Source organism: Crocodylus siamensis, chromosome 6, assembly GCF_052110815.1.
Source record: "Crocodylus siamensis isolate JL-2025a chromosome 6, ASM5211081v1, whole genome shotgun sequence".
Taxonomy (NCBI): domain Eukaryota; kingdom Metazoa; phylum Chordata; order Crocodylia; family Crocodylidae; genus Crocodylus; species Crocodylus siamensis.
This window is the reverse complement of record NC_143400.1, coordinates 29,939,886-29,966,960: the sequence shown is the minus strand read 5'-3', so window position 1 is coordinate 29,966,960 and position 27,075 is coordinate 29,939,886. Positions and strand designations below refer to the sequence as shown.

Sequence of the window (27,075 nt, the reverse complement as noted above, 5' to 3'; positions counted from 1 at the left end):
CTGGGAAAGGGTGGCTTGAGTTGGGGGCCTACTTCCCCACCCTCCGCTCGGCCCACGAGGGCCCTGTCAGGAACACCAGGAGGGGCAGCTGCGTTTTATTGCGGGCGGGGGCCTTGCTGAGGGCCAGCAGCCCGCCTCCTCCGCCAAGGGGCTTGCGGGGGCGGCCTGCCCCCTTCCCAGCCCGGGAGGCCGCTGGGCAGCGCTCCGGGTCCCCGGGCTGGCGCGGGGGGGGTCGCCCCGAGGCAGCGGGGCAGCCCCGGCCGGCCGGCCGGCTGGGAGGGGGCGGGGCCGCGGGGCGGCGCCGGAAGGCGGCGGCGGCGGCGGCGCGGGAGGGCGGCCGGCGGCTCCATGGCGCTGAACCTGAGCAGGAACGGGCCGGCGCTGCAGGAGGCCTACGGCCGGGTGGTGGCCGCCGCCAGCGCGACCGACTGGTGAGCGCCGCGCCCGTGCGGGGCCGGGGGGCGGGCTCCAGCCCCAGGCTGCAGGGCCGCCCAGGATGCCCTCCTGGCTGAGCTGTCTCCATGTGCTGCTTGTTTCAGGGCTTTGTTCACCTACGAAGGCAACAGCAATGACCTGCGGGTGGCCGGCACCGGAGGTGAGTGCGCGCGGGACCGGGGCGGCCCTCCAAGGAAAGGGGGATCCTGCTCTGCCCTGCCCTGCGCGTGCAAAGGGGAAGGCAGCGCCCGTAGCGCCGTGGCACCCCAGGCCGGCCCTTGGCATCGCTTTCCCCGGGGCAGCGCCGTGGCACCCCAGGCCGGCCCTTGGCATCGCTTTCCCCGGGGCAGCGCCGTGGCACCCCAGGCCGGCCCTTGGCATCGCTTTCCCCGGGGCAGCGCCGTGGCACCCCAGGCCGGCCCTTGGCATCGCTTTCCCCGGGGCAGCGCCGTGGCACCCCAGGCCGGCCCTTGGCATCGCTTTCCCCGGGGCAGCGCCGTGGGACGTTGGGATCCCAGGCTGGCCCCTAGCGTCCCATGTCTGGAAGGGGAGCTTCTGCTTTCTCATCAGCAGCTGCTGCCTAAGGGAGCTCGCTCTCTTGTGAGGTTTCAGTCCAACACTGCTGCCTCGGATGTGGTGAGGCAGCAGAGAGGATGCCTCAACTGGGCCAGAGGCTATAAAATGGAGGTCTGTTTCCCACTTCTCAATGAGCAAAGAAATGGTACCTGCTGCATCTTGTGTACAGCTGGGAAACGGTGAATAAGCCAATGCTGTTGTGTCGCATGTAAAATGAGTACAAGTTTCCATTGCACTCAGAAAAGAGGCTAATATAGTCTGCCTTTTCCCCCCTCACAGCTTTTGTAGTTCTTTTCCTAAGAAGTTTTAAAACCAAGAACCCCCCTCCTCTCCCCTATACCCTGTTTCTTCAGTGTTTGTTTAAATCCTGCTGTATCTGAGCGATCCTGGAGGTTGTATAAATGCAGTGTAAGTCTAGCACAGCCAAGGGGGTAAGTCAGGATCCAGTAGTAGATTGCTGTTGATACAAAATTTCTTCTGTTCCTGGCTTTATGCAGCCTTCTGTGTTTGGCCTGTTTCCCCTGTGAGATGACTAAACTTCAGAGCCTACCCAAGTGCATCTTAAAGGGCAAAGAAACTGCTGGTTGCATTTTTCAGCCCCCAGCTATTCTCATTGGCTTTAGGTCCTTTCTGCAGCCCACATTCCCAGTCAGGAACCTGCAGGCTCCTGTGAGCGTGGCCAGCTTTGGTTACATGTTTCTGTGACTTAAATACTTTTTCAAGGCCACAGCTTCCAGGCATTGTATTGGGTTTTATATTGGGGCTTAAGGCAAAATGATGGGTGGAGTTGAACTGAAGAAGGTGGCTGTGAGCTGTTTGGCAGCTGCAAGCAAGCTGTGTGTGGGTGATCTATGCTAGTGAAGGTCTGTGGCAATTAAAGAAGTGAAACTTGCCTTGGTGTTGGTATTGTTTTGGTTCAAATTAATGATGCGGATGGGGAGATGGTGGGCATGGGAGAGGTATTTGAATGGGAGAAGAGCGGAGATGAGGTGCTGAGTAGTGGTTGATTAATTCCTCAGCCTTGAGGTATCTAGGAACCTTGACTCCAAGTGTTTTTCTTGCAAGGAGCTTTAGGGTCGTGATGAATGTGTGTATGTAAGGGCTGTCAATGCCTGCCATCCTCCTGGCTAATTGGAGGCTAGATGTTCTGGTCTTCTCTAGTCCCATGTCCTGTTTCTGCCCTTTCTGCTTTTCTCATAGTCTCTCCAGGCATAGCCTTCCTCCTCCCTGCCCATAATGTGCCTGCTACAATCAGCTGGTAAACATTGACACAGCAAATATGGTGCATGGTCATATCCCAGAGCCCTTAGAGATGCTGATTTTTTTTTTCTTTCTTCTTTTTATTTATTTTTGTTTGTTTGTTTTCCCCAGTCTTAAGCTTTCAAGACTCTGTTTCTAGCAGACAAACTCTTGTCTGAAGGGGGAAACTTGCATCTGGAGCTTAGCTGAGACTCCTGCAATGTTTCCTCCTTGGTCCCTTTCCTATCAACGGGAGGAGAGGGAGAGGTGGTAGCTGGAAGTGTTGCCAGCCCTGCTGTCAGCTTGTTTTGCATGAACCTTTGTCAGAAGTTGGTCAGAACAGGGCTGTCGGGTGTCACGGGCCCACTGCAGAGTGAGTTTGTTGAGGCCTTCATTTGAATGCTGCTTGTCCTAGCAAGTTCCTGTGCCAGGCAGAATTAATGGTTTGTATCTGCCTGCTCATTCCCATGAATGTAAAATAACCCCCTGAGGGTCATGTTCCACCTGGAACGGAGATAAGGGTGTAGAAATGAGAGTCCAAGGAGTCTGCTCAAGTCTGCTCTCTGTAAAGCAGCCATGCTCTGTGCTTGCTTTCCTGTTAGTTCTCAGCCTCTATCTTGGTAGCTGAATCTTGGGCCTATACTATGCCTGTGCCCTTGAACAAGATCTCTCCAAAACTAGCTTTGAGGTGCTTTCTGTGATCTGCCATGTCTCTACCCCAGGAGAAGGGTGAAGCCCAGGTCCAGATGAAGAATTGCAGCTGCCTTACAGAGCCAGTTTGATCCCAGTTGCTTTGGAGAATGGAAATAGTTGATTGGACCTGAGTGGTTGCATTCATTGGCTGATGATATAGAAGAGTATCAATCCTACTGTGCTGGTTATTATGAGGTTCAGGTGTGTTCATTCTCAGTGTGTATATAAAGCTCAGTGGTGGCAGGGACTTGGGCTGTGGGACTGGAGAAACCCCAAAGGAGGAGACCACAGGGACAAAAAGGGCAAGTTGGGAACATGTCCTGTGTGAAAACTAGTGAATAATTCTCTAAAAATATCACACGGAGAACTGCTTTGTTCTCTGAAATGGTTGTGCCAAATTTAGAGATGGAGTATAAATATTTGATTGGTGGGGGGGAGGGGGGAGAGGAACTCTAGTCCTGTTTTCAAGTGCAGATCTAAAAGTATGATCTTAACCAATATTGCTACTAGTGTCTGGATAATTACTGCTCAGCCTGCTATTTTATGTTGATTTAAAATGTGGCTAAGCCAGCCCTGCAGGAGGGACCTTCACTGCTGGAATTTCTCTAACATGTGAGAGTGCTTAGGATTGGTAGGTGTTTTGGTTTGTTGCTTTTTTTTTTTTAAACTTATCACCACAACATTTAATGTTACATTCCTGGTCGCTCCTAGCACTTAATTTTACCATGGCATTGTGGTTAGTGTTGTAATGTTATGCTTTCCACTCTAGCTTTCTCTTCCTCCCCCCATGCCCTTATTTTTAACTGAGGTAGAGTTTTAGCTACTGCCCAAAGGTATATTCTTTTCTGTGGTGCAGCTGGGGATGAAATGCCTTGTCAGTGCTGGAAAATCTTGAGGATAGACTTCTCCACGGTACTTCAAGTTGCAAGAGTTGTCGGGGAGCCTGTATAGCCTTAACAGCTGCAGGGAGAGCTGAAGTTGAAGTCTTGCTCCTATTTATGGTCCAGGCTTTTGAGAAATGCTATGTTGCATCAGCACACCAAATGTGAGTTTTCTTGCTGATCCACCAAAAAAGGGAAGTTGAAATTGAACTCTCGCCCCTTGCCTGGGCTTGATTTAGCTGCTATGTGCTTGTCCTCCTTGGGCCTTATAAGGCTAGAAAGGAACAGAGGAGTTTCCCTGAGTACATAGCCTAATGCTGCACTTTGCTGCTTAGGAGCTTGTGGGTGGTCCTGCAGCCGGCTGTCAGGTGTGTACCTGAACTGTTTGGAACTGGAATCCCTCATTAGTTCAGATCCTCCAGGATTAGCAACACAGGCCTGTACTGTTAAAAGATGAGGGCTTCACTGGGAAGCCAATATTAATATTTCCCAGACAATCTGTGTGAAAGCAGCATTCAGGCAGTCTTTGCTTAATCCAGATAATCTCTCAAATTATGCCACAGCACAAGATGATCCCTTATTTTAGAACTGCATGGGGCCTTCATGGTAGTGTGCGGCAGATTTGCAGAGGAGGGGTTTGGGGTTTCATAAAGTATGTGGTAAAGTGAATTTTATGGAGCACATGATTCTATGCTGGAGAAAGCATTGAGAGAAGTGCTGAAAAACTGCAGGTGTCTGAAGTGCATGGGAGTGTTTCACTTCCTGGCTTGCATCTGAAGATCAGGCTGCTGTATACATTCTGCAAGCAGGCTGGCAGCGTACAGCATATGTGGGTGCAGGGAGTTGTGGGGAAGTCTGGTTTCCTGTTAGCACAGTTTACTCTAGTTTGGAGTTGACTGCTGTGAGAATGCAGTGGAAAGAAGGAACAGGCAGAGGGACACTTCCCTAAGCAGCAGTTTTAGCTTGACCCAGAACCCTCCTGGTCAGTCCCATCTCAAGCAGGGTGATTTCTTCTACTTAAGCTTTTGCTTCTGTTGCCCTGGCTTACACATATCAGGAACATAGTCTGATCCCCTTGAAATGAATGACAAAAGTCCTAGTGATGCAGCAGCACATGGAAATAATTGAGAACAGGGTGCAGGTACCTACTAAGGTTATAGTATCATGATGGAGCTTTATAGCCACCTGTTGTGGCTTTGAGGATTAATTACTGTTTGCAAAGAAGTACCTTGCAAGTTGCAGATACTTTTGCATCTGTTTTATGGAAAACCGACTTTTCATTTGACTCCCCCTCACCATGTGAAGGTGTTTAATGATGCTGTGAAAGCTGTTGTGACATGCAAACAGCTGCCACTTGGTTTCCTTTGTGCTGAGGGCTTCACTGTGAACTTGAGCCAAAGTGACATGGTTGTAAATGGAGAACTCTTGTTGAGGCTGGGACTGCCCATAACCAAACAAATGAAGTCCTTGTATAAGGATTTTACAACTTTACCCAACCATAGGGCAGTCTGCAGAGACTGCTTGATCAGATTATCTGCTTGATCAGAAGAACTCTTTGAGGAAGAGAAACTGGTGGCAATGTCTAACTGAGATTAGGGGGAAAGTGGGAACAAACTGGCTGCAGTGCAAGTCAGATGAGGCCAAGGAGGTGGTGGACTAAAGAAAGCAGCTAGAAGAGGTGGTGGCATTTCTTCCTTTCTGTAGGTGTGTATACAGCTAATTAGCTGGTGCTGCTGATTGGATTTTCCCCCCCCCTCCCCCCTTCTCCAGCATCATGTGGTATCAAAGTAGTAACCCAGTCAGCTTTGTACTGCATGGGACTGGGAAACGGCTACCCTTTCAGCTGCAGGCCTTGCATGGCTTCATTTGGCGATTAGGCCATTGCAATACAGGAAGGTGGTCATGCATCCTGTGGGGACCATGGGACCCAAGTGCTGTGGCTTGTTCTGGCTGCCTCTTGGTCTAGGATGTGAACACCATAAAAGGAATCTGCCTGTCTAAGGCATTGCTCCTCACAAGCTATTGCTATAGTTAGTTTTCAGTCCTAACACCTCATACCAAAAGAGAGAGGGCAGCTAGGCAGGGTGAGGCCACTGGGACTTGAGTGTGCTCCCCTACCCCACTGCTTACCAAACTTGGGTTTTTTTGGATAACTTTGTGGATGTGCTGCAAAAGAAACCTGTCTGGTAGGGTGGAAGGCATCTTAAAGGAAGGAGCAAGGTGGCTTAGAGGATGAGCTCCTGGGGAAGTATGAGCAGAGGTTTGGTTGAACTGTGTTCATTTATATCCTTATTAGCTCACCTAGGGCCTTTGCTTTTGGTACCTTCATTTGAATTGCTAATAAATAAAACAGGGGATCAGAAGAGGCAGTAAGTAGAAGCTCGGATGGATCCTGTTTCATGGAAACACTGCTGTTAATGAAAGCAACTGATGGCTGGGTTTTGTTCTTTTCTTTTCAGCCGGCTGCATTGCCAAGCCTGGCAGGCAGGGTTCTAGTTGGCTTCCATCCCCCAAACTTAAGCCTGGGATGGTTGGGTCAGTTTTGATGTCCTGTTTCTCTTCCTTTTTCTCCCTGGTGTGGTGATGGTGTAGATGGTGGCCTGGAGGAAATGGTGGAGGAGCTCAACAGTGGGAAGGTGATGTATGCTTTCTGCCGGGTGAAGGATCCCAACTCTGGCCTGCCCAAATATGTTCTCATCAACTGGGTATGTAAAGTTCCTAGCTCCCTTAACACTAAAATTATGGGCACATGGCACTGGGAGGGCTTCACCTGCATTTGCAGGCATCTGTTGAGCCACAGGATCCCCAAAATGGCCACTTGAAACTGTCACGCACCGCTACGTGGCACGAGGCCTCTCTCCCTTAGTCTAGCTAGCCCTAGCGATGTTGATGGTAGTGGCCTTCAGCTTTGCAGCACCTTTATCTGGGTATTGTCCTGGTACAAAGGGTAGGCTTTAATATGAACTCCCCTAACTGTGGGTACTGACTGCTATCTCTTTGCAGACTGGTGAAGGTGTGAATGATGTGAGAAAAGGAGCTTGTGCCAACCATGTCAGCACTGTAGCAAACTTCTTAAAGGTACAGACAGTTTTTCCCTTTTATTCTTCCCTAGACCTCTGTCTGGTCCATAACCTGTTTTGATGTTAATGTGTGGCCCGTGAGATGCTCTGATGCCCACAGATATACATGTCTTCAAAGAGAGAGAAGTGTTGCCTGGTGGCCACCAGGGCTTGGAAAGCAATGCCCATCTCACCCTCCCTCTCTATTGTTGCAATCTGCAGCTCTGGCTTTCTTGCCCTTCCTTCTGGGAAGTGCTGGCTCTGAGGGAGCCTTGCAGTTCTCCAGCTGCTCCCCTATTACCTTTCTGACTTTCCCAGAGCTGTAAGGGGACAAGACATCACAACAGGGTGTTGCATGAAAAGGTCCTGCTTACGCCACCAAAAGGTGTCAGCCACCTGCAGTGCCAATCTGTTGTGCATCCTGTTGTGCCTTGTTTCTGACAAATACCCAGTGTTTATAGAACAGCCCTGTGTCTATAAGGGGGCTTTTGGCATAGTAACCTTCCACTGTTAAAAAGCAATGGAAAGATGAGAGACCACACAGGAAGGAGAGGCTGCCAACACCCTATCTCTCTAATCTTATTATTTAAGTATCAGATTATAGGACTAGCCTTTAGGGTGCATTGTATGAGCTAATAGTTTAAGCTGCTTGTTTTCTGTCATAGGAAACAAATGAGGAGCCATTTAACAAATCAGGGCATTACTTAAAGGGGTTTAGAGGGCCAGAGTCACAGACAGAGAATGTGTGGCTATTTATTTCAGTCTGCTCCCTTTATACTTGCTGTCCTATATTAAGGTGGAATCTGGAGACTTCAGCTAGGTCCCAACTCTCGTCTCTCGAGCAAAAAGGTGATGTCCTCATCGGGAGCTAGAGTAAGGGGACTGACGGGCCAGTTGGATGTGCTAATTAAAGCTTCCCTCAAGCCAAACCTCCCTCTGGGCAGTTCCTAATGACTGTGTCTGTCCTTGTACACAGCCATTGCAAGTGAATGGATAGAGCTGCCTGTCTCAGAAACACCTCCCCTCTCAAGGTGATGATCTTGCCAGCCCACTTCCCTTGCTGCTGTGGGATATTTTGTCAGGCCCCAGTGACGTGTTCCAATGGTGCTGCTGCTGCTTTTCAGGGTGCCCATGTAACGATTAATGCTCGGGCAGAAGAGGATGTGGAACCTGAGTCCATCATGGAGAAGGTTGCCAAGGCTTCTGGCGCAAACTACAACTTCCATAGAGAATCTAGCAAGTTCCAGGACTCCGGCCCGCAGGCTCCAGTGGTGAGTTTCCCAGGAGATGGATGCATCTCACAGAGCCAGGGCTCCAGGGCTGGGGAACTAATTCAGGTGGGCAGTGGAGTGGGCTGCTGGAGTACTTGGTATAACCCTTTTCTTGCTGGGATGAAATGAGTGGAGGAGCTGGTGCTCTTGGTCTTATTAGCTGTGGTACTCCCCAAGACCATTGTGTGTGGTGGTGTCTTCTCTGGAGCGATGACTGACTGGTGTGGGACATAATAGGAGACCAGCTTCTGCTTCAGGTGGCTTAAACGTTTTGTTAGACAACGTAACTCTGTCCATCAACAGGGCCATGAATGGAGATGGGATAAAGGTGGTCTTCATAATATTTAAACAATATGGGTGGTGTGGAAATGTTCTACCCCATGAGTGGTGAAAGGCAGGTATAGACTGATGACATGGTTGTTCCCACCCCACCAAGGAAAAAGGAAGTCAAATAATCCATGCAGCTCCAGTCTCTACCACAACATGTGAAAGTATAAAGTGCCCTGGCATAAAGTTTCAGTTCACATGTCCATGAACAGTGGCAAAATTGAAGGTTAATGAATAATTGCAATTAATGCAGCCACAAGTTCATTGTAAATCAAAACTAATTGCTTTTTAAGTGTTTACAGCAGAGTTGGTAAGCAAATATCAACAGTCCTTTTTTTTTTTTTTCTATTGAAGTGTTTTAGTGCTGATATTGAAAAGGTTTTTTTGGGGCCAGGAGAGCAATTTCTTAGCTGGCTGTCTCTGTCCCCAAAACCAGCTAGCTGCTATCCTGGTTGGAGCAGCTGCTTTGGATTTCAGAACAAGCACTCTTTGGAACCTGGCCCAAGATCTCCTATATCCCAAGTGTATAGCTTGGCCAAAAGGTTTTTGACTGCTTTGGGTTAAGGATGCCTAATGCCTCTTGTAGAAAAAATGTTGAAAAGTTTTTCTTTGCTGCTGGTGCAGCACAAATACCAAATGAACATACAGAAGTCTTGCACAACAGTACTTTGGTTTCCAGACCAGGCCTTGCATATGGTGTACTACAAGAGCCATCAAAACACCATAAATGATACAGACCAGTGCTTCTCAATCTTCTTGAGGCTCAAGGCACCCCTCAATGCCAACTTTTGGTTTCGCTTACTCTTTTTGACTGCAGGAAAATAGCACGGTTCTGTTGCAAAGAATTCAAAGCCTCTAGCAGGTTAGAATGTTTTTGACACAATAGATTCCTGTTTGAGATCCCTGGGTGTATCTTATGGATCAGGTTTGCACACCTAATAGTGCTACCGTTGAGACACACAAAAGCACCCTTGAAAGGGACCTCTGCACCCTTGTAGATGCTGTGACACCTTGGTTATAGACACTTTAAGGTAGGTAACAGTTTGACCCTAATGCCTTGCTTAGGCACTTAGTGGTACGTAACCTTCCAAACTCTTCTCTTAATACTGTTTCTTCACATCTGTATCTTCTTTTCCCACTTTCTCTTGGTGTTGGGGGCTTATTTTAAGGTTAGCACTCAATTCTACAACTCCCATTACATGGGGTGGGCTTGGTCTGTCTAAATATACATGACAACTCAATCTGAGGAGTGTGTATGTAATTTGCTTTCTAACCTCTTCCTTTTGGGCAGTTTCTCCCCCTCATTCTGTCAGTTTTGTGTAGATGAAATGCAAGTTGCAGGTGACCACTTCTTGTTTCCTTATTTGAGCCAGTCTTCAGCCTCTGGCTTGTCAGGGCTATTACGTGGTTTTTATAAACCGCTGGACTCCCTTCTTGGATGCCTGTCTGCTGTTGGGAGAACTGAGCCGGTTCCAGATGCTTCATCATTCTGTTGTGCAGCTTGAACCAGTAGGTGACCAGGTAGAAGTCTGAAAGAGTGCCACTGGGCAGGGTTGCCAGTCTGTTACTAGTCACCAAGCACCAGTTTCCCAGTATACAGAGGCTGTTTATCAGCTGTATATATCTTGTTACTTTCCTCCAGGGCTCTGTGTACCAGAAGACAAATGCAATGTCTGAAATCAAGAGAGTCAATAAAGACAACTTCTGGGCCAAAGCAGAGGTGAGTTGTTTTGATCACTGAGATGAGGCTGGATTGGGCTCGGGGGCTTGGATTTTTATCTCGGTTGTTCTCTGCTTGCCTCTGGCCTGCCTTCTCCTGGAGGCTGCATTTCTTGCCCAGTGTTGACCAGATTGAAGGCATGGGGAGGACTGTTTCTCCTGGGGCTGATGGCTCACAATCAACAGAAGTGATTAGAAAAGGTTCTCTAGTTCTGTCTTCACAAAGTCCCTTTTGGATCTGTACAGAGGAGTCCTTGTATGCAATGTGAACCCAAAATACAGGCACATGTGGGTTGGAAATAGAGTTCTTGTGTTTTGAGAAAAAGCAGGAGCCTTGCACGTTTCTGAATCTAAGCCAACTTCTATCTGGGTTATTATCCCTCCGTGCCACTCTAGGTGAATTCTGTGCAGTGCTGCCTCTGGATATGGAAGTGTCCCAGTGCTTAATTGCTAATAGCTTTGCTTTTCCCAGTGTCAGAGATGACTAGCTTAACAACTGACATGTGTGGAAAGAGCTTTGAGAGGAAGCTGAAGGGAGGCTGGCATTGGGTTCTGAGCAGGCTGGGCTTTGTGACGTTATCTTCCCTTCTAGTCTCCTGTGAGGGCAGCTAGTTCACGGCTGCAGTTGAACATAGCTATTGTGGAAGGCTGTGCTGATGAACTTGGAGGTTTGTCTTCAGTTACTAGGGTTAATCCCATAGAGATTTCTTGATGGGGACCCAGTGCATAGACCAGAGGACTCCTGGGTTCTGTTTGTCAATCGGGCAGGTGGCTGTGGTCACTTGGAGCTATTCCAGGTGTTGGTCTCCACTCTAGATGCCGAGAAGCAGTGTGGAGGCGGTGAGTTGGCTGTAGCCGGGGCCATATCTAATCAGACAGTGAACTGTGTCCTGGATGGCTCCAGAAGGTGCTAAGTGGGTTTGCTGCATCTGGCAGCAGAGAAGAACCTGATACGTCCTTAGGGTCCCTGAACTAAACAAGCAGACTTGAGCAGGTGCCCTTGAAGAGAAGGGATGTTGCAAAGGAAATGTGCTTCTCAAAGTGCTCCATGCTTTCCTGTCCTTGTCTGATCCAAGCCCTGTGGCTCCTCATTTAGACGCTGACCTAACAGAAACAGGGCAATCTGGGAGAAAGTGCTGTTGCCATTTGACATGACAAGAGGTGCAGAGATGGGGTCACACTCATCCATGCTCATTTGACATTAAACCAAAGCTGGTGTGGGGTCTCTTTCCTTCCTACAGAAAGATGAAGAGAACCGGCGGCTAGAGGAGAAGAGGCGAGCAGAAGAGGAGCGCCGGCAGCTGGAAAAAGAGCACCGGGAGCGGGAGCTGCAGGAGGCAGCTGGGCGTGAGCAGAGGTTTAAGGAGCGAGCCAGTGAGATCGATGCTCAGAAGTGAGTCTCTTCTTTGCCCAGAGAAGCTCTAATAGCCTTCCAGGTTCCTTCTTGGAGCTGCTTCTGGCCTGCTTTTGTTTTTTACAGCCCAAGGTGCAGTTAGGCTGACAGTACTGCTTGGGAGGGCTGAGGAATATATAACCAACTCAACCTGACTTAAGAGACTGTTTCGTTGCCCATCCCACTCAGACTTCAGTGTCTCCTGATCCTGCCCATCAGCCCTGGCTTCCCCCATTGCTGTTGGCTAGGAGGCAAACCAACTTTGCTGAGCTGGTCCCAGGGAGTTGCAGATTTGTTCTGTGCATGCACAGTAGCATTTGTTTTCAGTTCAGTTTCTCAAGTGCATTTCCTGACAGTGCAATTCCAGGAAGTCTCTATTCAGGCGGTGGTTCTTGTCTAGCCTGGTCTCTGCTCCTGCTTCTGTGTACTCATGCTGTTCACCACCAAACACTTGCTCTTGGGACAAATATACAACCCAGCCTCAATCCACAGTCTCTTAACTGCATTGGAGGGTCCTTCCAAATGCACCACTGTGCCCTGCTTCTCCATAACGCCAACATCCAGTAGTTGTACTGGGAGAGGTACAGCATTAACCTGTCTAAAGGTTTCTGAGGGCAGAGTTCAAATTGAAGCACCTGATCTGAAGGGCCTGGTGAGTTGTTGAGTGGGATTACTGCTTTGGCAATTCACTGGAAGGTCCCAGATGGCAAAGCTGCTGCCTCAATGGTACCATAACAAGCTCTGACTGTTGGGCAGCTTCACCTGTGAGTCTTCATGTGGTCCTGTCCCCAGCCAGGAGTAGGGACATCTGGGCAGTCTGTGCCTCTGCCTGGGGGAGCTGCTTTCTCTTAGAGCCCCTCTGACAGAACCTACTGGACCTGCAGTATGACTGCAACACTCACATTTTCTTCAGAGGACTACAGCTCCTTGTCCACTGCCACCATCAATATTGTTACGGAGTACAGGCACAGAAGATGGTTTCCATGTGGTGCACTTCTCGCACTCTCTATGCCATTCTCCTTTTTGTCTGCATGGTTCTGCTGTGCTGCTGTGCATGCTGAGTATGTTAGCATGATAGCCTGCAGACCCCTATAGTAGATGCCTCTGCGGATAAGGGGTGGATGGAGTCACAGCCCTTCATGAACCCTTGCCTTTCCAAGTACTACCCCAACATCCAGCTTCGTGCATACCTCAGATGGGTAATTAGAATCAACTGCCAAGTCCAGAACCAGGGCTGACGCCACAGATCTCGAATGCACAGGTGGCTTCCTAAATGCTACAATAAATGCTTTTTCAGCCATTGTTGGTTTGACCCTCCCTCTCACTTCAATGATGCACCCTAATACAAAACATAGACAAATCTTTTGGCAATGCAGTTAATCAAGGCCATGACATCCCGTGAGAATTTATAACCCATTAACTAGGCCTGGAGTTTGACTTCCTGGATAGTAAACATGAGGGGGTGGCTAAGGGCCCTGTGGACAGTGAAAGGAAAGTAGCTGAGTTTGAAGTTGGGGCATGCAACTGTTTCCTTCCTTTTTTCCTGGGCTCTATGTGCGGAGCTTATAGTATTATAAGCTTATAGCATTCTTCACCATTAAACTTTTTAGTGTGAGGTCACAGTGTGATTTGGGGTAGGTTTTAAACCTCTGAAAGGTGCCCTTTCCTTCTGGCAAGAAGGGGTTCATGATTTAGGAGTTCTGGGGTGGGGGTCTACTGATTGGATCCTTGGCAAAGAAAGGCTTGTTTGTATTATTGGGGAGAGGTTCTCTAAAACCTCAGATTGCCATTGTGGAATTGTAGTTCTGCATCATGGTAGGCAGAGCAGTATAGAATAATAGAAAACTAGGGTTGGAAGGGACCTCAGGAAATCATCTAGTCCACCCCACTCCTCAAGGCAGGACCATCTCCAACTAGATCATCTCAGCCAAAGCTTTGTCTCGCCAGGTCTTAAACTTCCAGGAGTGGAGCTTCTACCACTTCTCTGGGTAACCTGCTCCAGTGTTTTACTACCCTTCTAGTGAGAAAATTCTTCCTAATACCTAACCTAAAGTTCCCTTGCAGCTTGGAACTATTGCTCCTTGTTCTGTCATCTGTCACCACCGTGAACAGTCTAGCTCCATCCTCTTTTGATGCCCCCACCCCCCACACCTTCAGATAGTTGAAGGCTGCTATTAAATCCCTTCTAAGGTTCCTCTTCTTTAGACGAAATAAGCCCAGCTTCCTCAGCCTGTCCTCAGAAGTCATGTACCCCAGCCCCTCACCATTTGTGTTGTCTTCCACTGGTTTCTCTCCAATTTTGTCCACATCCTTTCTGTGGTGGGGGGCCCAAAACTGAACACAGTACTCCAGATGTGGCCTCACCAGTGCTTTATAAAAGAGAATAATTACTTCTCTTGTCCTGATGGCAACACACCTACCAATGCAGCCCAGGGTGCCATTAGCCTTCTTGGTAACAAGGGGACACTGCTGGCTCATATTCAGCTTATTGTCCACTGTCACCCCCAGGTCCTTTTCTGCAGAGCGGCTGCCCAGCCAGTCAGCCCCAGCCTGTACTGGTGCATGGGATTGTTCTGTCCTAAGTGCAGGACTTTGCACTTGTCCTTGTTGAACCTCATGAGATTTCTTTTGGCCCAATCATCCAATTTGTCTAGGTCACTCTGAATCCTAGCCCTACCCTCCAGTTTATCTACTGCTCCCCCTAGCTTGGTGTCATCTGCAAACTTGCTGAAGGTGCACTCTATGCCATCTTCCAGGTTGATGAAGACATTGAACAAAACCAGCCCCAGGACCTATCCCTGGGGCAGTCCACTTGATACTGGCTGCCAACTAGACATTGACCCGTTGATTACTACCCTCTGAGCCCAATGCTTCAGCCAGTTTTCTATCCACCTTAACAGTCCATTGCAAACTGCCTTGACTTGCCCAGGAGAATGATGTAGGAGACTGTATCAAAAGCCTTGCTAAAATCAAGATACAACGCATCCACTGGTCTTTCCACATCCACAGAGCCAGTCACCTCATCATAGAAGGCAATCAGGTTGGTCAGGCATGACTTGCCATGACTAGTTGGTCAGTATCCCACAGCTAGGCTCTCTGTGGCTAGGGCCTAGCAGCAGAGAGCTGGAGAATCCAGGCCAGCTGGGTTTCTTGGCCCTGGAGAGGGAGGGAACGGCTCAGCCTCGTTATTGTTTAACCACAGTATGTCATTTGATAACTGCAGGAAATTCCAGCAGCAGCAGGAAGTGCAGAACAGAGACAAGGAGAAGCAGCAATGGGTGAGTTTTGAGGATTACTGATTCCCATGGCCTGTTACAAATGAACCTTGGAGAAATGCAGGGAGAACCTCGATTTCCCACTGCCCACCAACAGTTGGGTTGTCCTAGAGTAATATTGTATGGACTGCACTGGTAGGAGCTCCAGATACAGGCACCAACCTAACCAGCCCTGGTGCTATTGGGAACATGATTCCCCTCCAGGTTACACTGATGATACTGAGTTGTCATGCATGATGGGGCTAGGAGTCAGGAAGGTAACTGATGCCACTCCCTCCAGCACTCCCACTTGATTAGGAGCTTTGACAGACTGACTTGGTCCAAACACTTCCCATAGGGTGCTGTGGGAGGTGTAGCCTCTTTCTCCAGAACTTGGCTGGCTGGCTGGCTGTTTACTGTCCTGCATGCTTTCAGTGTCTGTCCCTTGTTCCCATGCCTCTGGGGTTGGAAGAAGCCAAGTTTACTTAGTGGTAGGGGGCTGTGGCCATAGGAGCCAAGCAAGGGGTTCCTGACTAGCTATGTGACTTGCTGTGAGGGTAAAGGGGTTGTCTCATGCTGCAGAAGGAGCAGGAAGAAGAGTACGAGGCCAGGCAAAGGAGGGGTTTCCGAAGGAGCGAGTCTGTGGAGAAGGCTCAGGTAGGTGAGGGAAGAAGCTCAGATGCATCTACTGTATGTGCCTATCAGCAGACACTAAGCTGTGGTCATGGGAACTGTTATGCAAACCATGCTCTTCTTGCCACTTCTACATATGCTGTACATGAGTCTTGGCACCACTGTGTTGTAAATATTTTGCATCCTGCCACCTTAATCTATTTTCTCAGAAGCCTTCTTCATGCTGGGCCATAACGGTGATTTAAACTGGCTCTCCTCTTTGGGGCTTGGAATACAGACTGCTATCTTCTTGCAGGAAGGAACAATCTTTCTAGGCTGTTTTTTGTCCTCCCCAGCTACTCCAGGGAAGGGGAATCAGTAACACTGAGTGATCCTAGGATGTTGCATGACTGCTTATTATTACACTCTGATCTCAAAACATCCTTTCATTGTAGATGCATGAGACTAAATTGCTTCTCAGTCTCCATACTGTCCCATGCTTCCATTTGGATAGGTAACTTTGTTTCATCTGGATTAAGGTGTGTGCCCTTCTTCCATCACAGGAAGCAGCATCACTTATAGCACAAAGATCTGTGAACCCACGGGACATCTTCCGGCAGAAGGAAAGGTCCATGTCTGCAGAAACAACAGCTGTCTGTTCTCAGCCAGGTACGAAGTGGGGTTAGATTGGCTCCTAGATTCAAGAGTTACGGTGCCTCCTGGGGAAGGTATTTTCCAGTGCCAGGTTAACGAAGCACAAGGAAAAACATATGTGTAGAAAGCTTGGAGTTATTATATGGAAAGGTTTGCCATCATATCTGGGCTAGCACTCAAGTTGCACACCTAAAGGCAGCAGTGAGATCCTGCCTAAGCAAGCTAAGTACTGAAAATACTCTTATTGCACCCTCGGTGCCTTGCACTATAGGCAGAGCAATGTCTAGAATTGTTTGCCAATGTTTCCTAGTATAAGGCTCTTGCTAACAACTGTGCCAGACTTAAACAGCAGAGAATGAGATTTTTTCCATGCTTGGTGACTAATATTTGCACGTGGCTTTTTGGCTTTAAAATCTGATTCTATGCAGAAAGCCATGTGGTGATCTAGTCAACTTCTGTAATTCATCTACCCTGGGGTATGCCTTCAATACCTGTTGTCAACATACCCCATAAGAAACAACATTGTGTGGTACCTAAGAGTTGGAAAAATAAGTGCCTCACCAAAGCAATTATACCTGATGAGCTCTGTGTGGATGTTCTTTTCCTGGTCTTATCTGGGAAGTGCTTAATCCCTTCTGCTAATATATTAATCCAATTTGGCCTCAGTTACTCCGATTTACAAATTAAGAATTCGCACAGGGAGTTGATGAGGAATAGGTGTTCTGTTTGAAATCTGTTTTCTGACTGACTCCAAGGAGACTTCCTTGTGTAGACATGACCTTAATGAAGTAATGGAAAATGTTGTCTCCACTGTATTGAAGTGGTTACTAGTCCAAAACCAGCAATGCTATTTTTAGAGAGGGAGGTTACAAGGAAAACTGACTTGAACTAGACATATGAAGTTTGGACAGATGACAGATAGAGAGGAGTATAAGAACATTGCTCAGGCATACAGAGATGAATTCAGGAAGGCCAAAGCACAACTGGAGTTGCAGCTAGCAAGGGATGTGAAGGGTTTCTACAAATATGTCAGTAACGAAGATCAAGGAACATGCCAGTCCCTTACTGAATGGGGGAGGCAACCTAGTGACATGATGAGGAAAAGGCTGAAATAATGCCTCTTCTTACCTCGGTCTTCATAGGCAAGATCAGCTTCCAGACTACTGCACAGGGCAATACAATTTGGGGAGAAGGCAAGAGTAGCCCTTAGTAGTGAAAGAACAAGTTATGGACTATTTAGAAAAGCTGGATGTGTACAAGTCCACAGGGCTGGATGCAGCGCATCTGAGGGTGGTGAGGAAGCTAGCTGATGTGATTGCAGAGCCACTGGCTATTATCTTTGAAAACTCATGGCAATTGGGGAAGGTCCCATGGAATTGGAAAGGGCAAATATAGTACCCAGATTTCAGAAAGGGAAGGAGGAGGATCCAGGGAGCTACAGACAAGTGACCTTCACCTCAGTCCCAGGAAAAATCATGGAGCAAATCCTTAAGGAATCCATTTCTAAGCCCTTGGAAAAAGTGATCAGGAACAGTCACCATAGATTCATCGTTGGCAAATCATGCCTGACCAACCTGATTGCCCTCTGTGATGAGATTACTGGCTCTGTGGATATGGGGAAAGCAGTGGAAGTAATATATGTTGACTTTATCAAGGCTTTTGATATGGTCTCCCATAGCAGCCTTGCAAGCGTGCTGCAGAAGCATGGGTTGGGCATAGAAAGCTGGCTGGACCATTGGCTTGATAGGTAGTGATCAATGGCTCTGTCTAGTTGGCGGCTAGTATCTAATGGAGTGCCAGAGTCAGCCCAGGAGCTGATTTTGTTCAGTATCTTCCTTAATGAACTAGAAGATGGGATGGAGTACACCCTCAGAAAATGTGTGGATGACACCAAGATCAGGCGGGGAGTAGTAGATACGCTGGAGGGCAGGGCTAGGATTCAGAGAGACCTAAATAAATCAGGGGATTGGGCCAAAAGAAATCTCATGAGGTTCAACAGAAAAGGACCACTGCAACCCCCAGGTCCTTTTCTGCAGAGCTGCTGCTTAGCCAGTTGGTCCCAAGCCTGTAGCAGTGCATGGGATTCTTCTGTCCTAAATGCAGGACTTTGCATTTGTCCTTGTTGAGAGCAGTGAAAATGGTGAGGGGGTTGGGGCACATGACTGAGGAGAGGCTGAGGGACCTGGGCTTATTTAGTCTGTGGAAGAGAGAGATTGAGGTGGGATTTAATAGCAGCCTTCAGCTCCCTAAAGGGTGGTTACAAAGAGGATGAAGCTGGACTGTTCTCGTCGGTGGCAGATGACAAAACAAGGAGCAATGGTCTCAAGCTGCAAGGGAAGATTAGGTTGGGTATTAGGAAGAATTTTCTCACTAGGAGGGTAGTGAAACACTGGGGCAGGTGACCCAGAGATGAGGTGGACTCTCCATCCTTGGAGACTCTTAAGACCCAGCTTAACAAAGCCTTGGCTAGGATCTTGTTGGGAATGGTCTTGCTTTTAAGCAGGGGGTTGGACTAGATGATCTCCTCAGGTCCTTTCCAGCCCTAATATTCTATGATTGTATGTCTCTATTGTTGCTTTGAATACCCCATCTTAGGGGTATTGTGAAGAAGTGAGTTATGCTAGTGTGTGATGGCAGTGGGTGCTGTAGATTGCCTCACAAGGAAGAAAATAGCCTTTCATGGAGGAGATTTGGATGGGATGCAGTAAATAAAGCCTAGGGGCTGCACGTTGATGGTGAGTGACCAGCTGCTTCATTCTTTAAGCAGTCTGTCCTGTGTGCTGAAATGAGGTAGCAGAAGATGTGGTGACAGCCTTGGTGTTTCCCGCGACAGAAATGGTGTGTTCTCCAAATGAAGAAGCCTGGTGGGACTTGTCAGGAACTCAGCACTGCCTATTTTAAGTTTTTAGTTATATAACAACGTGTTTAATTGTTTCTTGTGACGTAGTCACAGGACTGTTTGGAGCCCAGACTGAAACTTGCTTTAACTGGTGCCTGTACAGCTTGAGGTTCTTCAACTGTGCTTGCAGAAAGCTCTGAAGCTGTGGAAGAAATGGCAGGAAATGACTCTTCACTGACCTTCCTTAGTCTTAAAATGTGCATGTGAAATGTTGGTGTCTACAGACCAGGGGCTAGACTCTGACCTGTGAGATCCCTTCTGCTCCCATGATCCCAAGGTAAATTTGTGGTTTGGTAGTTGAATGATCACTTAGAAAGATTTTTGTGAGCCCTAGTACTGTGGTGTCTTCATGTTGTGGTGAGCTAGGGACACCCCACTTTGCTTTGTACGTCTACAGTTCTGGTGCTATGGTAGACAGGCTTGTAGGAGTGATTTGCTCAGGAGTTAATGGGAGACCTGGATCGAACTCAGAGTTGAATGGTAGGGTAGAATAAAATGGATGAGTCTTTCCTTTTCCTATATTGCTCCTCGGAAATGATTGACCTGTAACATAGATCAGACCCTTGTCTTTGACCCCTCGTGAGCACTCTCTGCAGTCCCATTGCTATTGGCCTCCATTGCTTAAAATTCGGTAAGCAGTTCTGTTAAAGGTGTATCTGTAGGTTTGCCCAAGCTCTGCTGGTTCAGTAGGACCCTGGGAAGTGGAAGCAGTAAGAATGTATTTGCCAGTAGACTCTATAGGCCTGAGGGAGTTTCATCCAAGTAAGGATGAAACTTTCTTCCCATGAACTTCTCAGAGAAGTACCACTCCTTGGTAATCAACTGCTGCAGTGCATATTTGAAAGGGTTAACTACAGAGGTTGGGAGGAGACTCTTCCCACTCTCTCAAGTAGACCTTGTTTGCTTGGAGTACCTTGTGTATTTCTGACTTCCTTCCTCAGGCAAACTACGGAGCCCCTTCCTGCAGAAGGAGAGCAGTCCTGTCCAGACGCCCCCTTCCCCGGTCCATTCAACTGTGCAAGAATCTCATTCATTTTCTGCTCAGGAGATGCCTCCAGCCTCCTCAGTGCCTGGGCCAGGTATATTGCTCTGTTTTATACCAGGCCTATAAGGGGGAAGCTTTTCCACCTCGGTGCTCAATGGACTCTGCTGGGGTTTGGAGCTTTGACTCGAATCCAAGTTAACATTTAAGGTGGTGTTAAAACTTTCAGGTCCATCCCGTCTTCACAGGCCCATAGTGTCTTGAAGAATTTGCCTTGAGGCTGGACACTTAGCATGCTTTACCTCATGTTGCAGGTCAGGTGAAGTGGTAAAGAAGATGTTTTCAACTCATGTTGGAGAAGCAGAAGCAAACCCATCTTGCTTTGCTTACCCATAACTCAGATGGCAGCTGAATGGTCAGCTAGGCTTGTGAATAGCTTTTGCTGAGCTAAAAAGCCTTTCCTGGAGGAAAGAACACTTGATCATCTAAATTTGAGTAGTGGATAGTCAGTATTCAGGCCCCAGTTTTATGTAGCTGTTCTAGAGTGCAGGGCACTCTGCAAGTGTGTGACAGTCCCTTGCCTTGGGGTGTTTCTTCCTAGGCTCAGTCCTGTAAATTGTACCAGGCATAGTGTTTGCAGGCACAAGCAATCCCATAATCATGGCAGCAAAGGTTAAAACATAAATTAGGTAAAAACATACAGGTGATGCTTCCTCCAGTTTTCCTTCTCTTCCCTCATTTTGTGTTCAGAGGGAATAATCTGCTTGGAAGCTCTGCTAATCCATTGTTCAGGAACAAATGCAGGGTGTACAAAGTCCCTCATAAGAAAATTAACTCCTCTGCATTGTATACAGTATTCATTCCCATGTAAGGGTGTTTAATATGATCTAAATAGCACAGTGTATAAAGTTTGGGTGAGGCTTTTTTTTGTACAGCACTTGAATCAAGCAGGTGTTCAGGACTTTGAACATGCAGTGGCTACTGTAAGTAAGTGTTAACTAACAGGAGTGGGAAGTTCATTCTTCCTAATCAGCTTGTCCTGGCTGCACCTGATAATAGTTAAATGACACCGAGGGGTATACTCCAAGGTGCTATTTTTTCCAAAAAAACAACTAACCAAAACATTTTAATGGGTCTGTTGTAAGCTTCTCTGAAGTTTTTGGAGGGAAGGTGCCAAATAAATAGTATGGGACAAAATGCCCTGAAGGGTTAGTGTTGAAAATCAGCCTGAGCCTTTGACCCTTTCTCATTTCACAGCTGTTTAACCCAGAAGTAATTGGTCTTTACCATGCAACACTCCTCACTCAAATGAACCCAAGGAGTCATCCCCATGGTGCAAGTTGTAGTTAGCAGGCATTTACCACTAGGGGCTGCTGTGGTCCAAGTGATTTTCTGTTTTAGTTTTTTTCCTGTCTGCTGTTTTGAACCTCACCTGAATCATTGATCCAGGCTGCTGGTAACGAAAGTAGCAGCTAGTTGCAACCCTGCATGTAGATGCTGAATCCAAGCTTTAAAAATTTTTGCTAATTAATAATGCTGCAATCTGAAAAAGCCGAGTTGCACAGATGATAGTTTTTCTACCTCTCTTCAAAACTTCTACTCTCTCCCCCCACAAAGTACTGAGCATAACCCCAAGGCACCCTTTTCCTTGCATCTCTCCTATGAATTCATGTCTAAGTTTCCCCAACTTTTGCCCTTTATTGCGGGGCAGGAAAAAGTCTAAAACAGTTGTTTTGCAAAGTTACTCATGCCTGCATTCACCAGGCCCCCATCAGAAGCAGGAGAGAAGGAAGTAATTTCCTGAGTATAGGGAGCTAGAGTTTGGGGGAGGAGGAGCATGCAAGTAAGGGAAAAGACCTGAAAATTAAGTGTAGGATTACTGTAGGTCTTAGAGGTGGCTTTGCAGAGCATGTCACTGTAAGTAGAGAGTAGGGTGGGTTTCTTGCTGTTGATGATAAATGACCCTTTAATAGTATATTGTCTTCTCAGCCATGAGTTTGGACAGATGTATGCTGTACAATTCTGGTGGGAGGAGAAAGTTGGTTTGACTTGGTGGATTACTCTATATATCCTTCCAGGTGACTCTGCTGGGCAGGACACCAGTTACCATCAAAGCATCCCCATTTCTCAGGCACAAGTGGAAGAGGAAGATATATACGAGGAACCACCAGACGAGTCTGTCTATGAAGAACCCCCTCAGGTGGGTTGTAGTACAAATACAAATGGGATGATGGAACATCCTGCATGATGCAGGTGGGAGAAAATCTGGCATCTCCTATGGAAATTAAACACAATGCAGCCTGGCCTTGTCTTATGCTTGGGGGAGGGGTCCCATAAAAGCCTCAAGGCATCTTCTAAATTTAGATATATAGGGACAGTTTCCTCCATTGAACAGTAGCCATCTATACTGTTCAGGGGTGGATAGGAACAGCTGGTTTGACTGCAGACTGGCTGAGGAGGACTGCCCCTGGACCCCTCAGGTGTTTCATAGTTGTTAGGGTCAGAAGGGATCTCAATAGATCATCGAGTCTGACCCCCTGCCCTGGGCCTGGAAAGAGCGCTGGGGTCAGATGAGTGCTTGTCCAGTCTCCTCTTAACGACCCCCAAGGTAGGGGAGAGCACCACCTCCCTTGGAAACCCATTCCAGATTCTGGCAATCCATTCTGTAAAGAAGTTCTTCCTGATGTCCAGCCTAAATCTGCTCTCTGTCAGTTTGTGGCTGTTGTTCCTGATTATTCCAAGGGGTGCCCTGGTAAGCAGAGTATTTCCTATTTCTTGCTACACCCCTCCCCCCCCCCCCCAACAAATTTGTAAACAACCACAAGATCCCCTCTCAGCCTGCTCTTGCATAGACTGAAGAAATCCAGGTCTCTCAGTCTCCCCTCATAGGGTCTTATCTCCAGGCCCCTGACCATATGAGTGGCCCTCCTCTGGACCCTCTCAAGGTTTTCCACATCCCTCTTGAAGTGCAGCGCCCAGAACTGGACACAGTACTCCAGCTGTAGCCTGACCAGTGCTGCACAGAGGGGAAGTATCACCTCTGTTCGTGATGTACCTGCTAATGCATGACAGAGTGCAGTTAGCTCTGCTAATTACTTCATCACATTGACGACTCATGTTCATCTTGGGATCAACTATGACTCCAAGAACACTTTCTGCTGCTGTGCTGCTGAGAAGGTCCTCCCCTAGCCTACATGTGTTGGTGATTCCTTCTCCCTAGATGCAGTACTTGTCTTTGTTGAACTGCGTCCTATTCTTTTCTGCCCACTTTTCCAACCTGTCCAGGTCTGCCTGGATTCGATCCCATCCCACTAGTGTGTTTATTTTACCCCCATAATTTGGTGTCATCCCTGAATTTGGACAGTGTGCTCTCCACACTTTCATCCAAGACGCTGATGAAGACAGTGAATAGCAGTAGTCCAAAGACCGAGCCTTGGGGGGACCCCGCTGCCTACATCTTTCCAGGTCGATACCAACCCATCCACCATCACTTTCTGGATGCGACCCCCTAAGCCAATTTGCCACCCACTTGACCATGTAATCAGCTGTGTCACAGCCACTCAGTTTGTTTATGAGCATAGGATGAGATACCCTTAGGTGTTGTGCCAAAGCAACTCACTTCAGTTTCACGGTTTTGTTTGTTTTTTCTTGTTCCGCTCCACTCTCCTTTGTAAAGGAACAGGTTGATGGAGCCAAATATGACTACTCTGCTCAGTACCACCAAACACAGGACCTGGAGGGGAAAGGAATCTGTGCCCGGGCACTCTATGACTACCAAGCTGGTATGATATATTTAGCATTTTTCTTCCCCTTCTGTAAAAGCACAGCCTTATGAGTGGTGCAGTGGAGATCTATTGAGTGTTCTGTCCTCCGTGGAACCTCTACCCAAAAAGCACTCATGCAGCTAAAAAATAGCATTGAACCTGTCTCTTCTGCCTCTGCTCCTTCACATCTCTTGTTCCAATTTCCTGCCACATGGCTCCCTTTTCCTTTCAGCTTTTAGCATATCATGCCAAATCCTCACGTTGTCAATACCTTGAGGTGAAAAGTGTTACAAAAGCTAAGAGTCAGATGTATTGTTGTCCCCTCTGTCCTGAAAGTGTAGTTCTGCTCTGAAAAGTGGCTGTCTAGTATACATGCAGTGGCTACTGTAATGTAAGTGTTAACTAACAAGGAGTGGGAAGTTCCTGTTTTATTCTTCCTAATCAGCTTGTGCTGGCTGCACTTGATAATGGTGAAATGCTTGTGACAGCTTTACTTGCATACATCTGTTTGTTAGTATAAACCTCAACACATCTTGAGCTCTGCAGGGTTGGAGGAACCAGATCTGAGCTTTGAAAGCAGCCCAAAGTAATAGCCCAGATTGGGAACAGGCGAGTCTGTGATTTGATAACTGATTCCAAAAAAAACAACCCAGATCTTTTAGAGAACAGATCAATCTTCCTGGCCATAGTAGTAAATGGGGCATCCAACTGAGTGAAGGGAGCAAAGGGTTTTAGGAAGTATAGGACTTTGAGGTGTGAGGTTACTGTGTTGTAGTGTTTGCTGTTTTGTTTTGTTTTTTTAAACAAGTTATTTGAGGAATCAGACAACTTTTTTTTTTTTTAAACTTTTCCCTGTTCTGTCCCACCACAGCTGATGATACTGAGATCTCCTTCGACCCTGAGAACATCATCACCAACATTGAGATGATTGATGAAGGCTGGTGGCGTGGCTATGGTCCAGATGGCCACTTTGGCATGTTCCCTGCCAATTATGTGGAACTGATTGAATAAGTGGGTGGCTGGGGAGTGAGGATGGGAACAGGGCCTTCCCTCTTCCCTTTAAAATGAACACATACATGTCTTGATCAGATCTGATTTGATTCTCCAATATTTCCATTGTGCAGCTTTCCTGAAGAAGTGCCATGGCCTGAGCTGATCACAGCTGCAGTAGCCACCCAGCACATCCTCTTCTCTATCCCCCTTTCACTGTGCCTGGGCTGGTACTTCAATGTGAAAGTTTGAAACTGGTATTAGTAATTTGCAGAACACTTTACCTATTGTTATTTTTGTGTTTTGAAAAATGCATCTTTTGGGGGAATGAGGGAAGGACAACAGCTTATGCTCAGGCATTCAGGGAACTGACTCTCCTCTTCTATCACTGCCTTCAGAGGGAAGGAGCCCCACTTCCAGATTCTTTCAGAAGTGCTAATTGGACAGGCTCTGACTTGGCACTCCACTGGGATCAATGACGGAATCCTTGTCTGCCCTTACAAAGTTAATGCTGTGGAGATGAACACCCAAAAGCAGGGGAAATGCAGGGGAGTTTCTGTTCTAATGGCATCACTTGTTCTATCTTGCTATGCGAAGCGAATTTAAATTACATGCGTAAGCTGAGCGTAATAGCTACACAGGTGGCATGCAGTCAAGTCAAGATGGCTCACAGAATCCTGACTCTTGCAGTTCCTGCTGCCTCAGTGGATTCATGTTTGCAGGTGATCTCTCTTCTACTGTGAAAGAGTTTGTGTGTTAATGTCTGCTTTAAAGGAATGGAAAAGAGGAATCCCTATAGCAGCCTAACATGGCGGAGGTGTGCAGGTACCTGCAGCTGTTCTGTGGGAAGTAGCTGGGGCAGTGTGCAACACTACACATGGAGCAACAGTTAGCTAGATATAGGATGTAATATATAGGACCAATATACATGCTAGAAGAGACTTCCTTTAATCAATATGTGTCCTTCACTGTGGACAAGCAACAGAGACACCTCTTAATTTCCAAGCAGTCATTAAGCCTTAAGTGTTTGTTTGGTTTTTGTTTTTTCCTCCTTAAGGTAAAAAAAAAATATTTCTCTTCTCTGTTTAAGGCTGTCTTCTCCAACCCCAACATCCCCCTGTTTGGGACAGAGAGCCATTTGGGGAAATGTACTGTGTGAAGGAGAACTCTAGAGGGAAATGGAGCATGGCAGAACTGAAGGTTTCTCAGTGAAACCCACCTTCCCCACAGCAATCAATACTGTTTTTTTTCCCCATCTTTTTTATGTTCAATCTAGTCACTTCACTGTGCTAATCTAGGCCCTTGGATTGCTTGGTCTTGCCTCCTTTTCCCTAAGTTTCCCTCATTAAGGCTGATTCTAAGGTGGGGGAAGGGGTTGGAAAACCTGAAGGTCACGGTCCTAAAGATGCTGGAGAGGAGTATTTCTCCCCAGTCTGACAGGCCTGTTACTGGATGCTGCCTCTCCTCAGCTGCAGTGAGACTATCCCGTCTCCTGTCCCCTCATGAGTCCAACCTCAGCTGCAGCCAGATGGGTTCAGAGACATTTTCTATGCCATTCTAATCCTGGGGGCTTCAGAAGCCATTCATCGCCTTATTTCCCAGCCTTGACAGGCTTTGAGGACTTTTTTGTGTGAGCTTCATCTTCCTTTCTGTACCATCTTCCCTTTCCCCTTGTGGGAGTGTTAACCCGAACAATACAGGGCTTTTCCTGGGTGATGGCTGTGAGCATGACCCCCCTGGGGCTTGTTCATTCCTAGAATTGGTGATGGCCAGAGATTACCATGATTGCTGTTGCTAGCAATGAGATGAGCTTGAATTTTTGCTCTTCAAGCCCTCACAATGGAAAGCAGTTGCTCCATATTGCTAGGCAAGAAAAGCTCCTGTGTTAGGACATATGCAGTGCTGAGCTCCTGTGTCTGCCCTGAAAGCATTTAAGCTGCCCTTCTTGGCCATGGTGTCTCTTAAGCCAGGTGTTCAGCCTATTGCCACTCTTGTCCTCCAATGCCAAGATGGTTGTTATTAATGGTCACCCACTTAGATTATCAGCTGCAGAGACTCCATTATAAAACCAGAATGGAGTGGCAGCCTGGACCCATTTTAACACATGCCTTTCATCCGGTGGTTCCATTTTTTGTCAGTAAGAGCAGCTTTGAGGGTAGGTGTCCCTATTCTCCCCCACCCCTATCTTTCTCTGCTATGAGGACAGAAATAAAGAGTGATTCAACTTCTTTGCACTGTCCTTATCTTCCTTGATTGGTTCTGTTTAGCTCATAGTCCAACAAGTGCAAGGTGATGCACCTGGGGAGGAACAACCAGCACCATACCTA

At 47.5% G+C, this 27,075-nt stretch overlaps 1 protein-coding gene across 3 annotated transcripts; it reads left to right on the top strand.

The window, feature by feature from the left end:
* The first annotated feature begins 211 nt into the window (after window positions 1-211).
* On the top strand, window positions 212-26,976 carry DBNL (drebrin like). Of its 3 annotated transcripts, none has more exons than XM_090055483.1 (14): window positions 212-431; window positions 540-595; window positions 6,417-6,529; window positions 6,828-6,902; window positions 8,008-8,154; window positions 10,124-10,201; window positions 11,442-11,593; window positions 14,817-14,871; window positions 15,430-15,504; window positions 16,023-16,128; window positions 19,954-20,091; window positions 22,073-22,194; window positions 23,677-23,776; window positions 24,630-26,976. In XM_090055483.1, exons 1-14 carry the CDS (start codon window positions 349-351, stop codon window positions 24,767-24,769), a joined length of 1,440 nt encoding a protein of 479 aa, XP_089911609.1. In that variant the 5' UTR covers window positions 212-348; the 3' UTR covers window positions 24,770-26,976. The 3 variants fall into 3 exon arrangements, with proteins under 3 accessions (XP_089911609.1, XP_089911608.1, XP_089911610.1); XM_090055482.1 differs by having other exon boundaries at window positions 23,671-23,776; XM_090055484.1 differs by lacking the exon at window positions 15,430-15,504 and having other exon boundaries at window positions 23,671-23,776.
* Window positions 26,977-27,075: the final 99 nt, after the last annotated feature.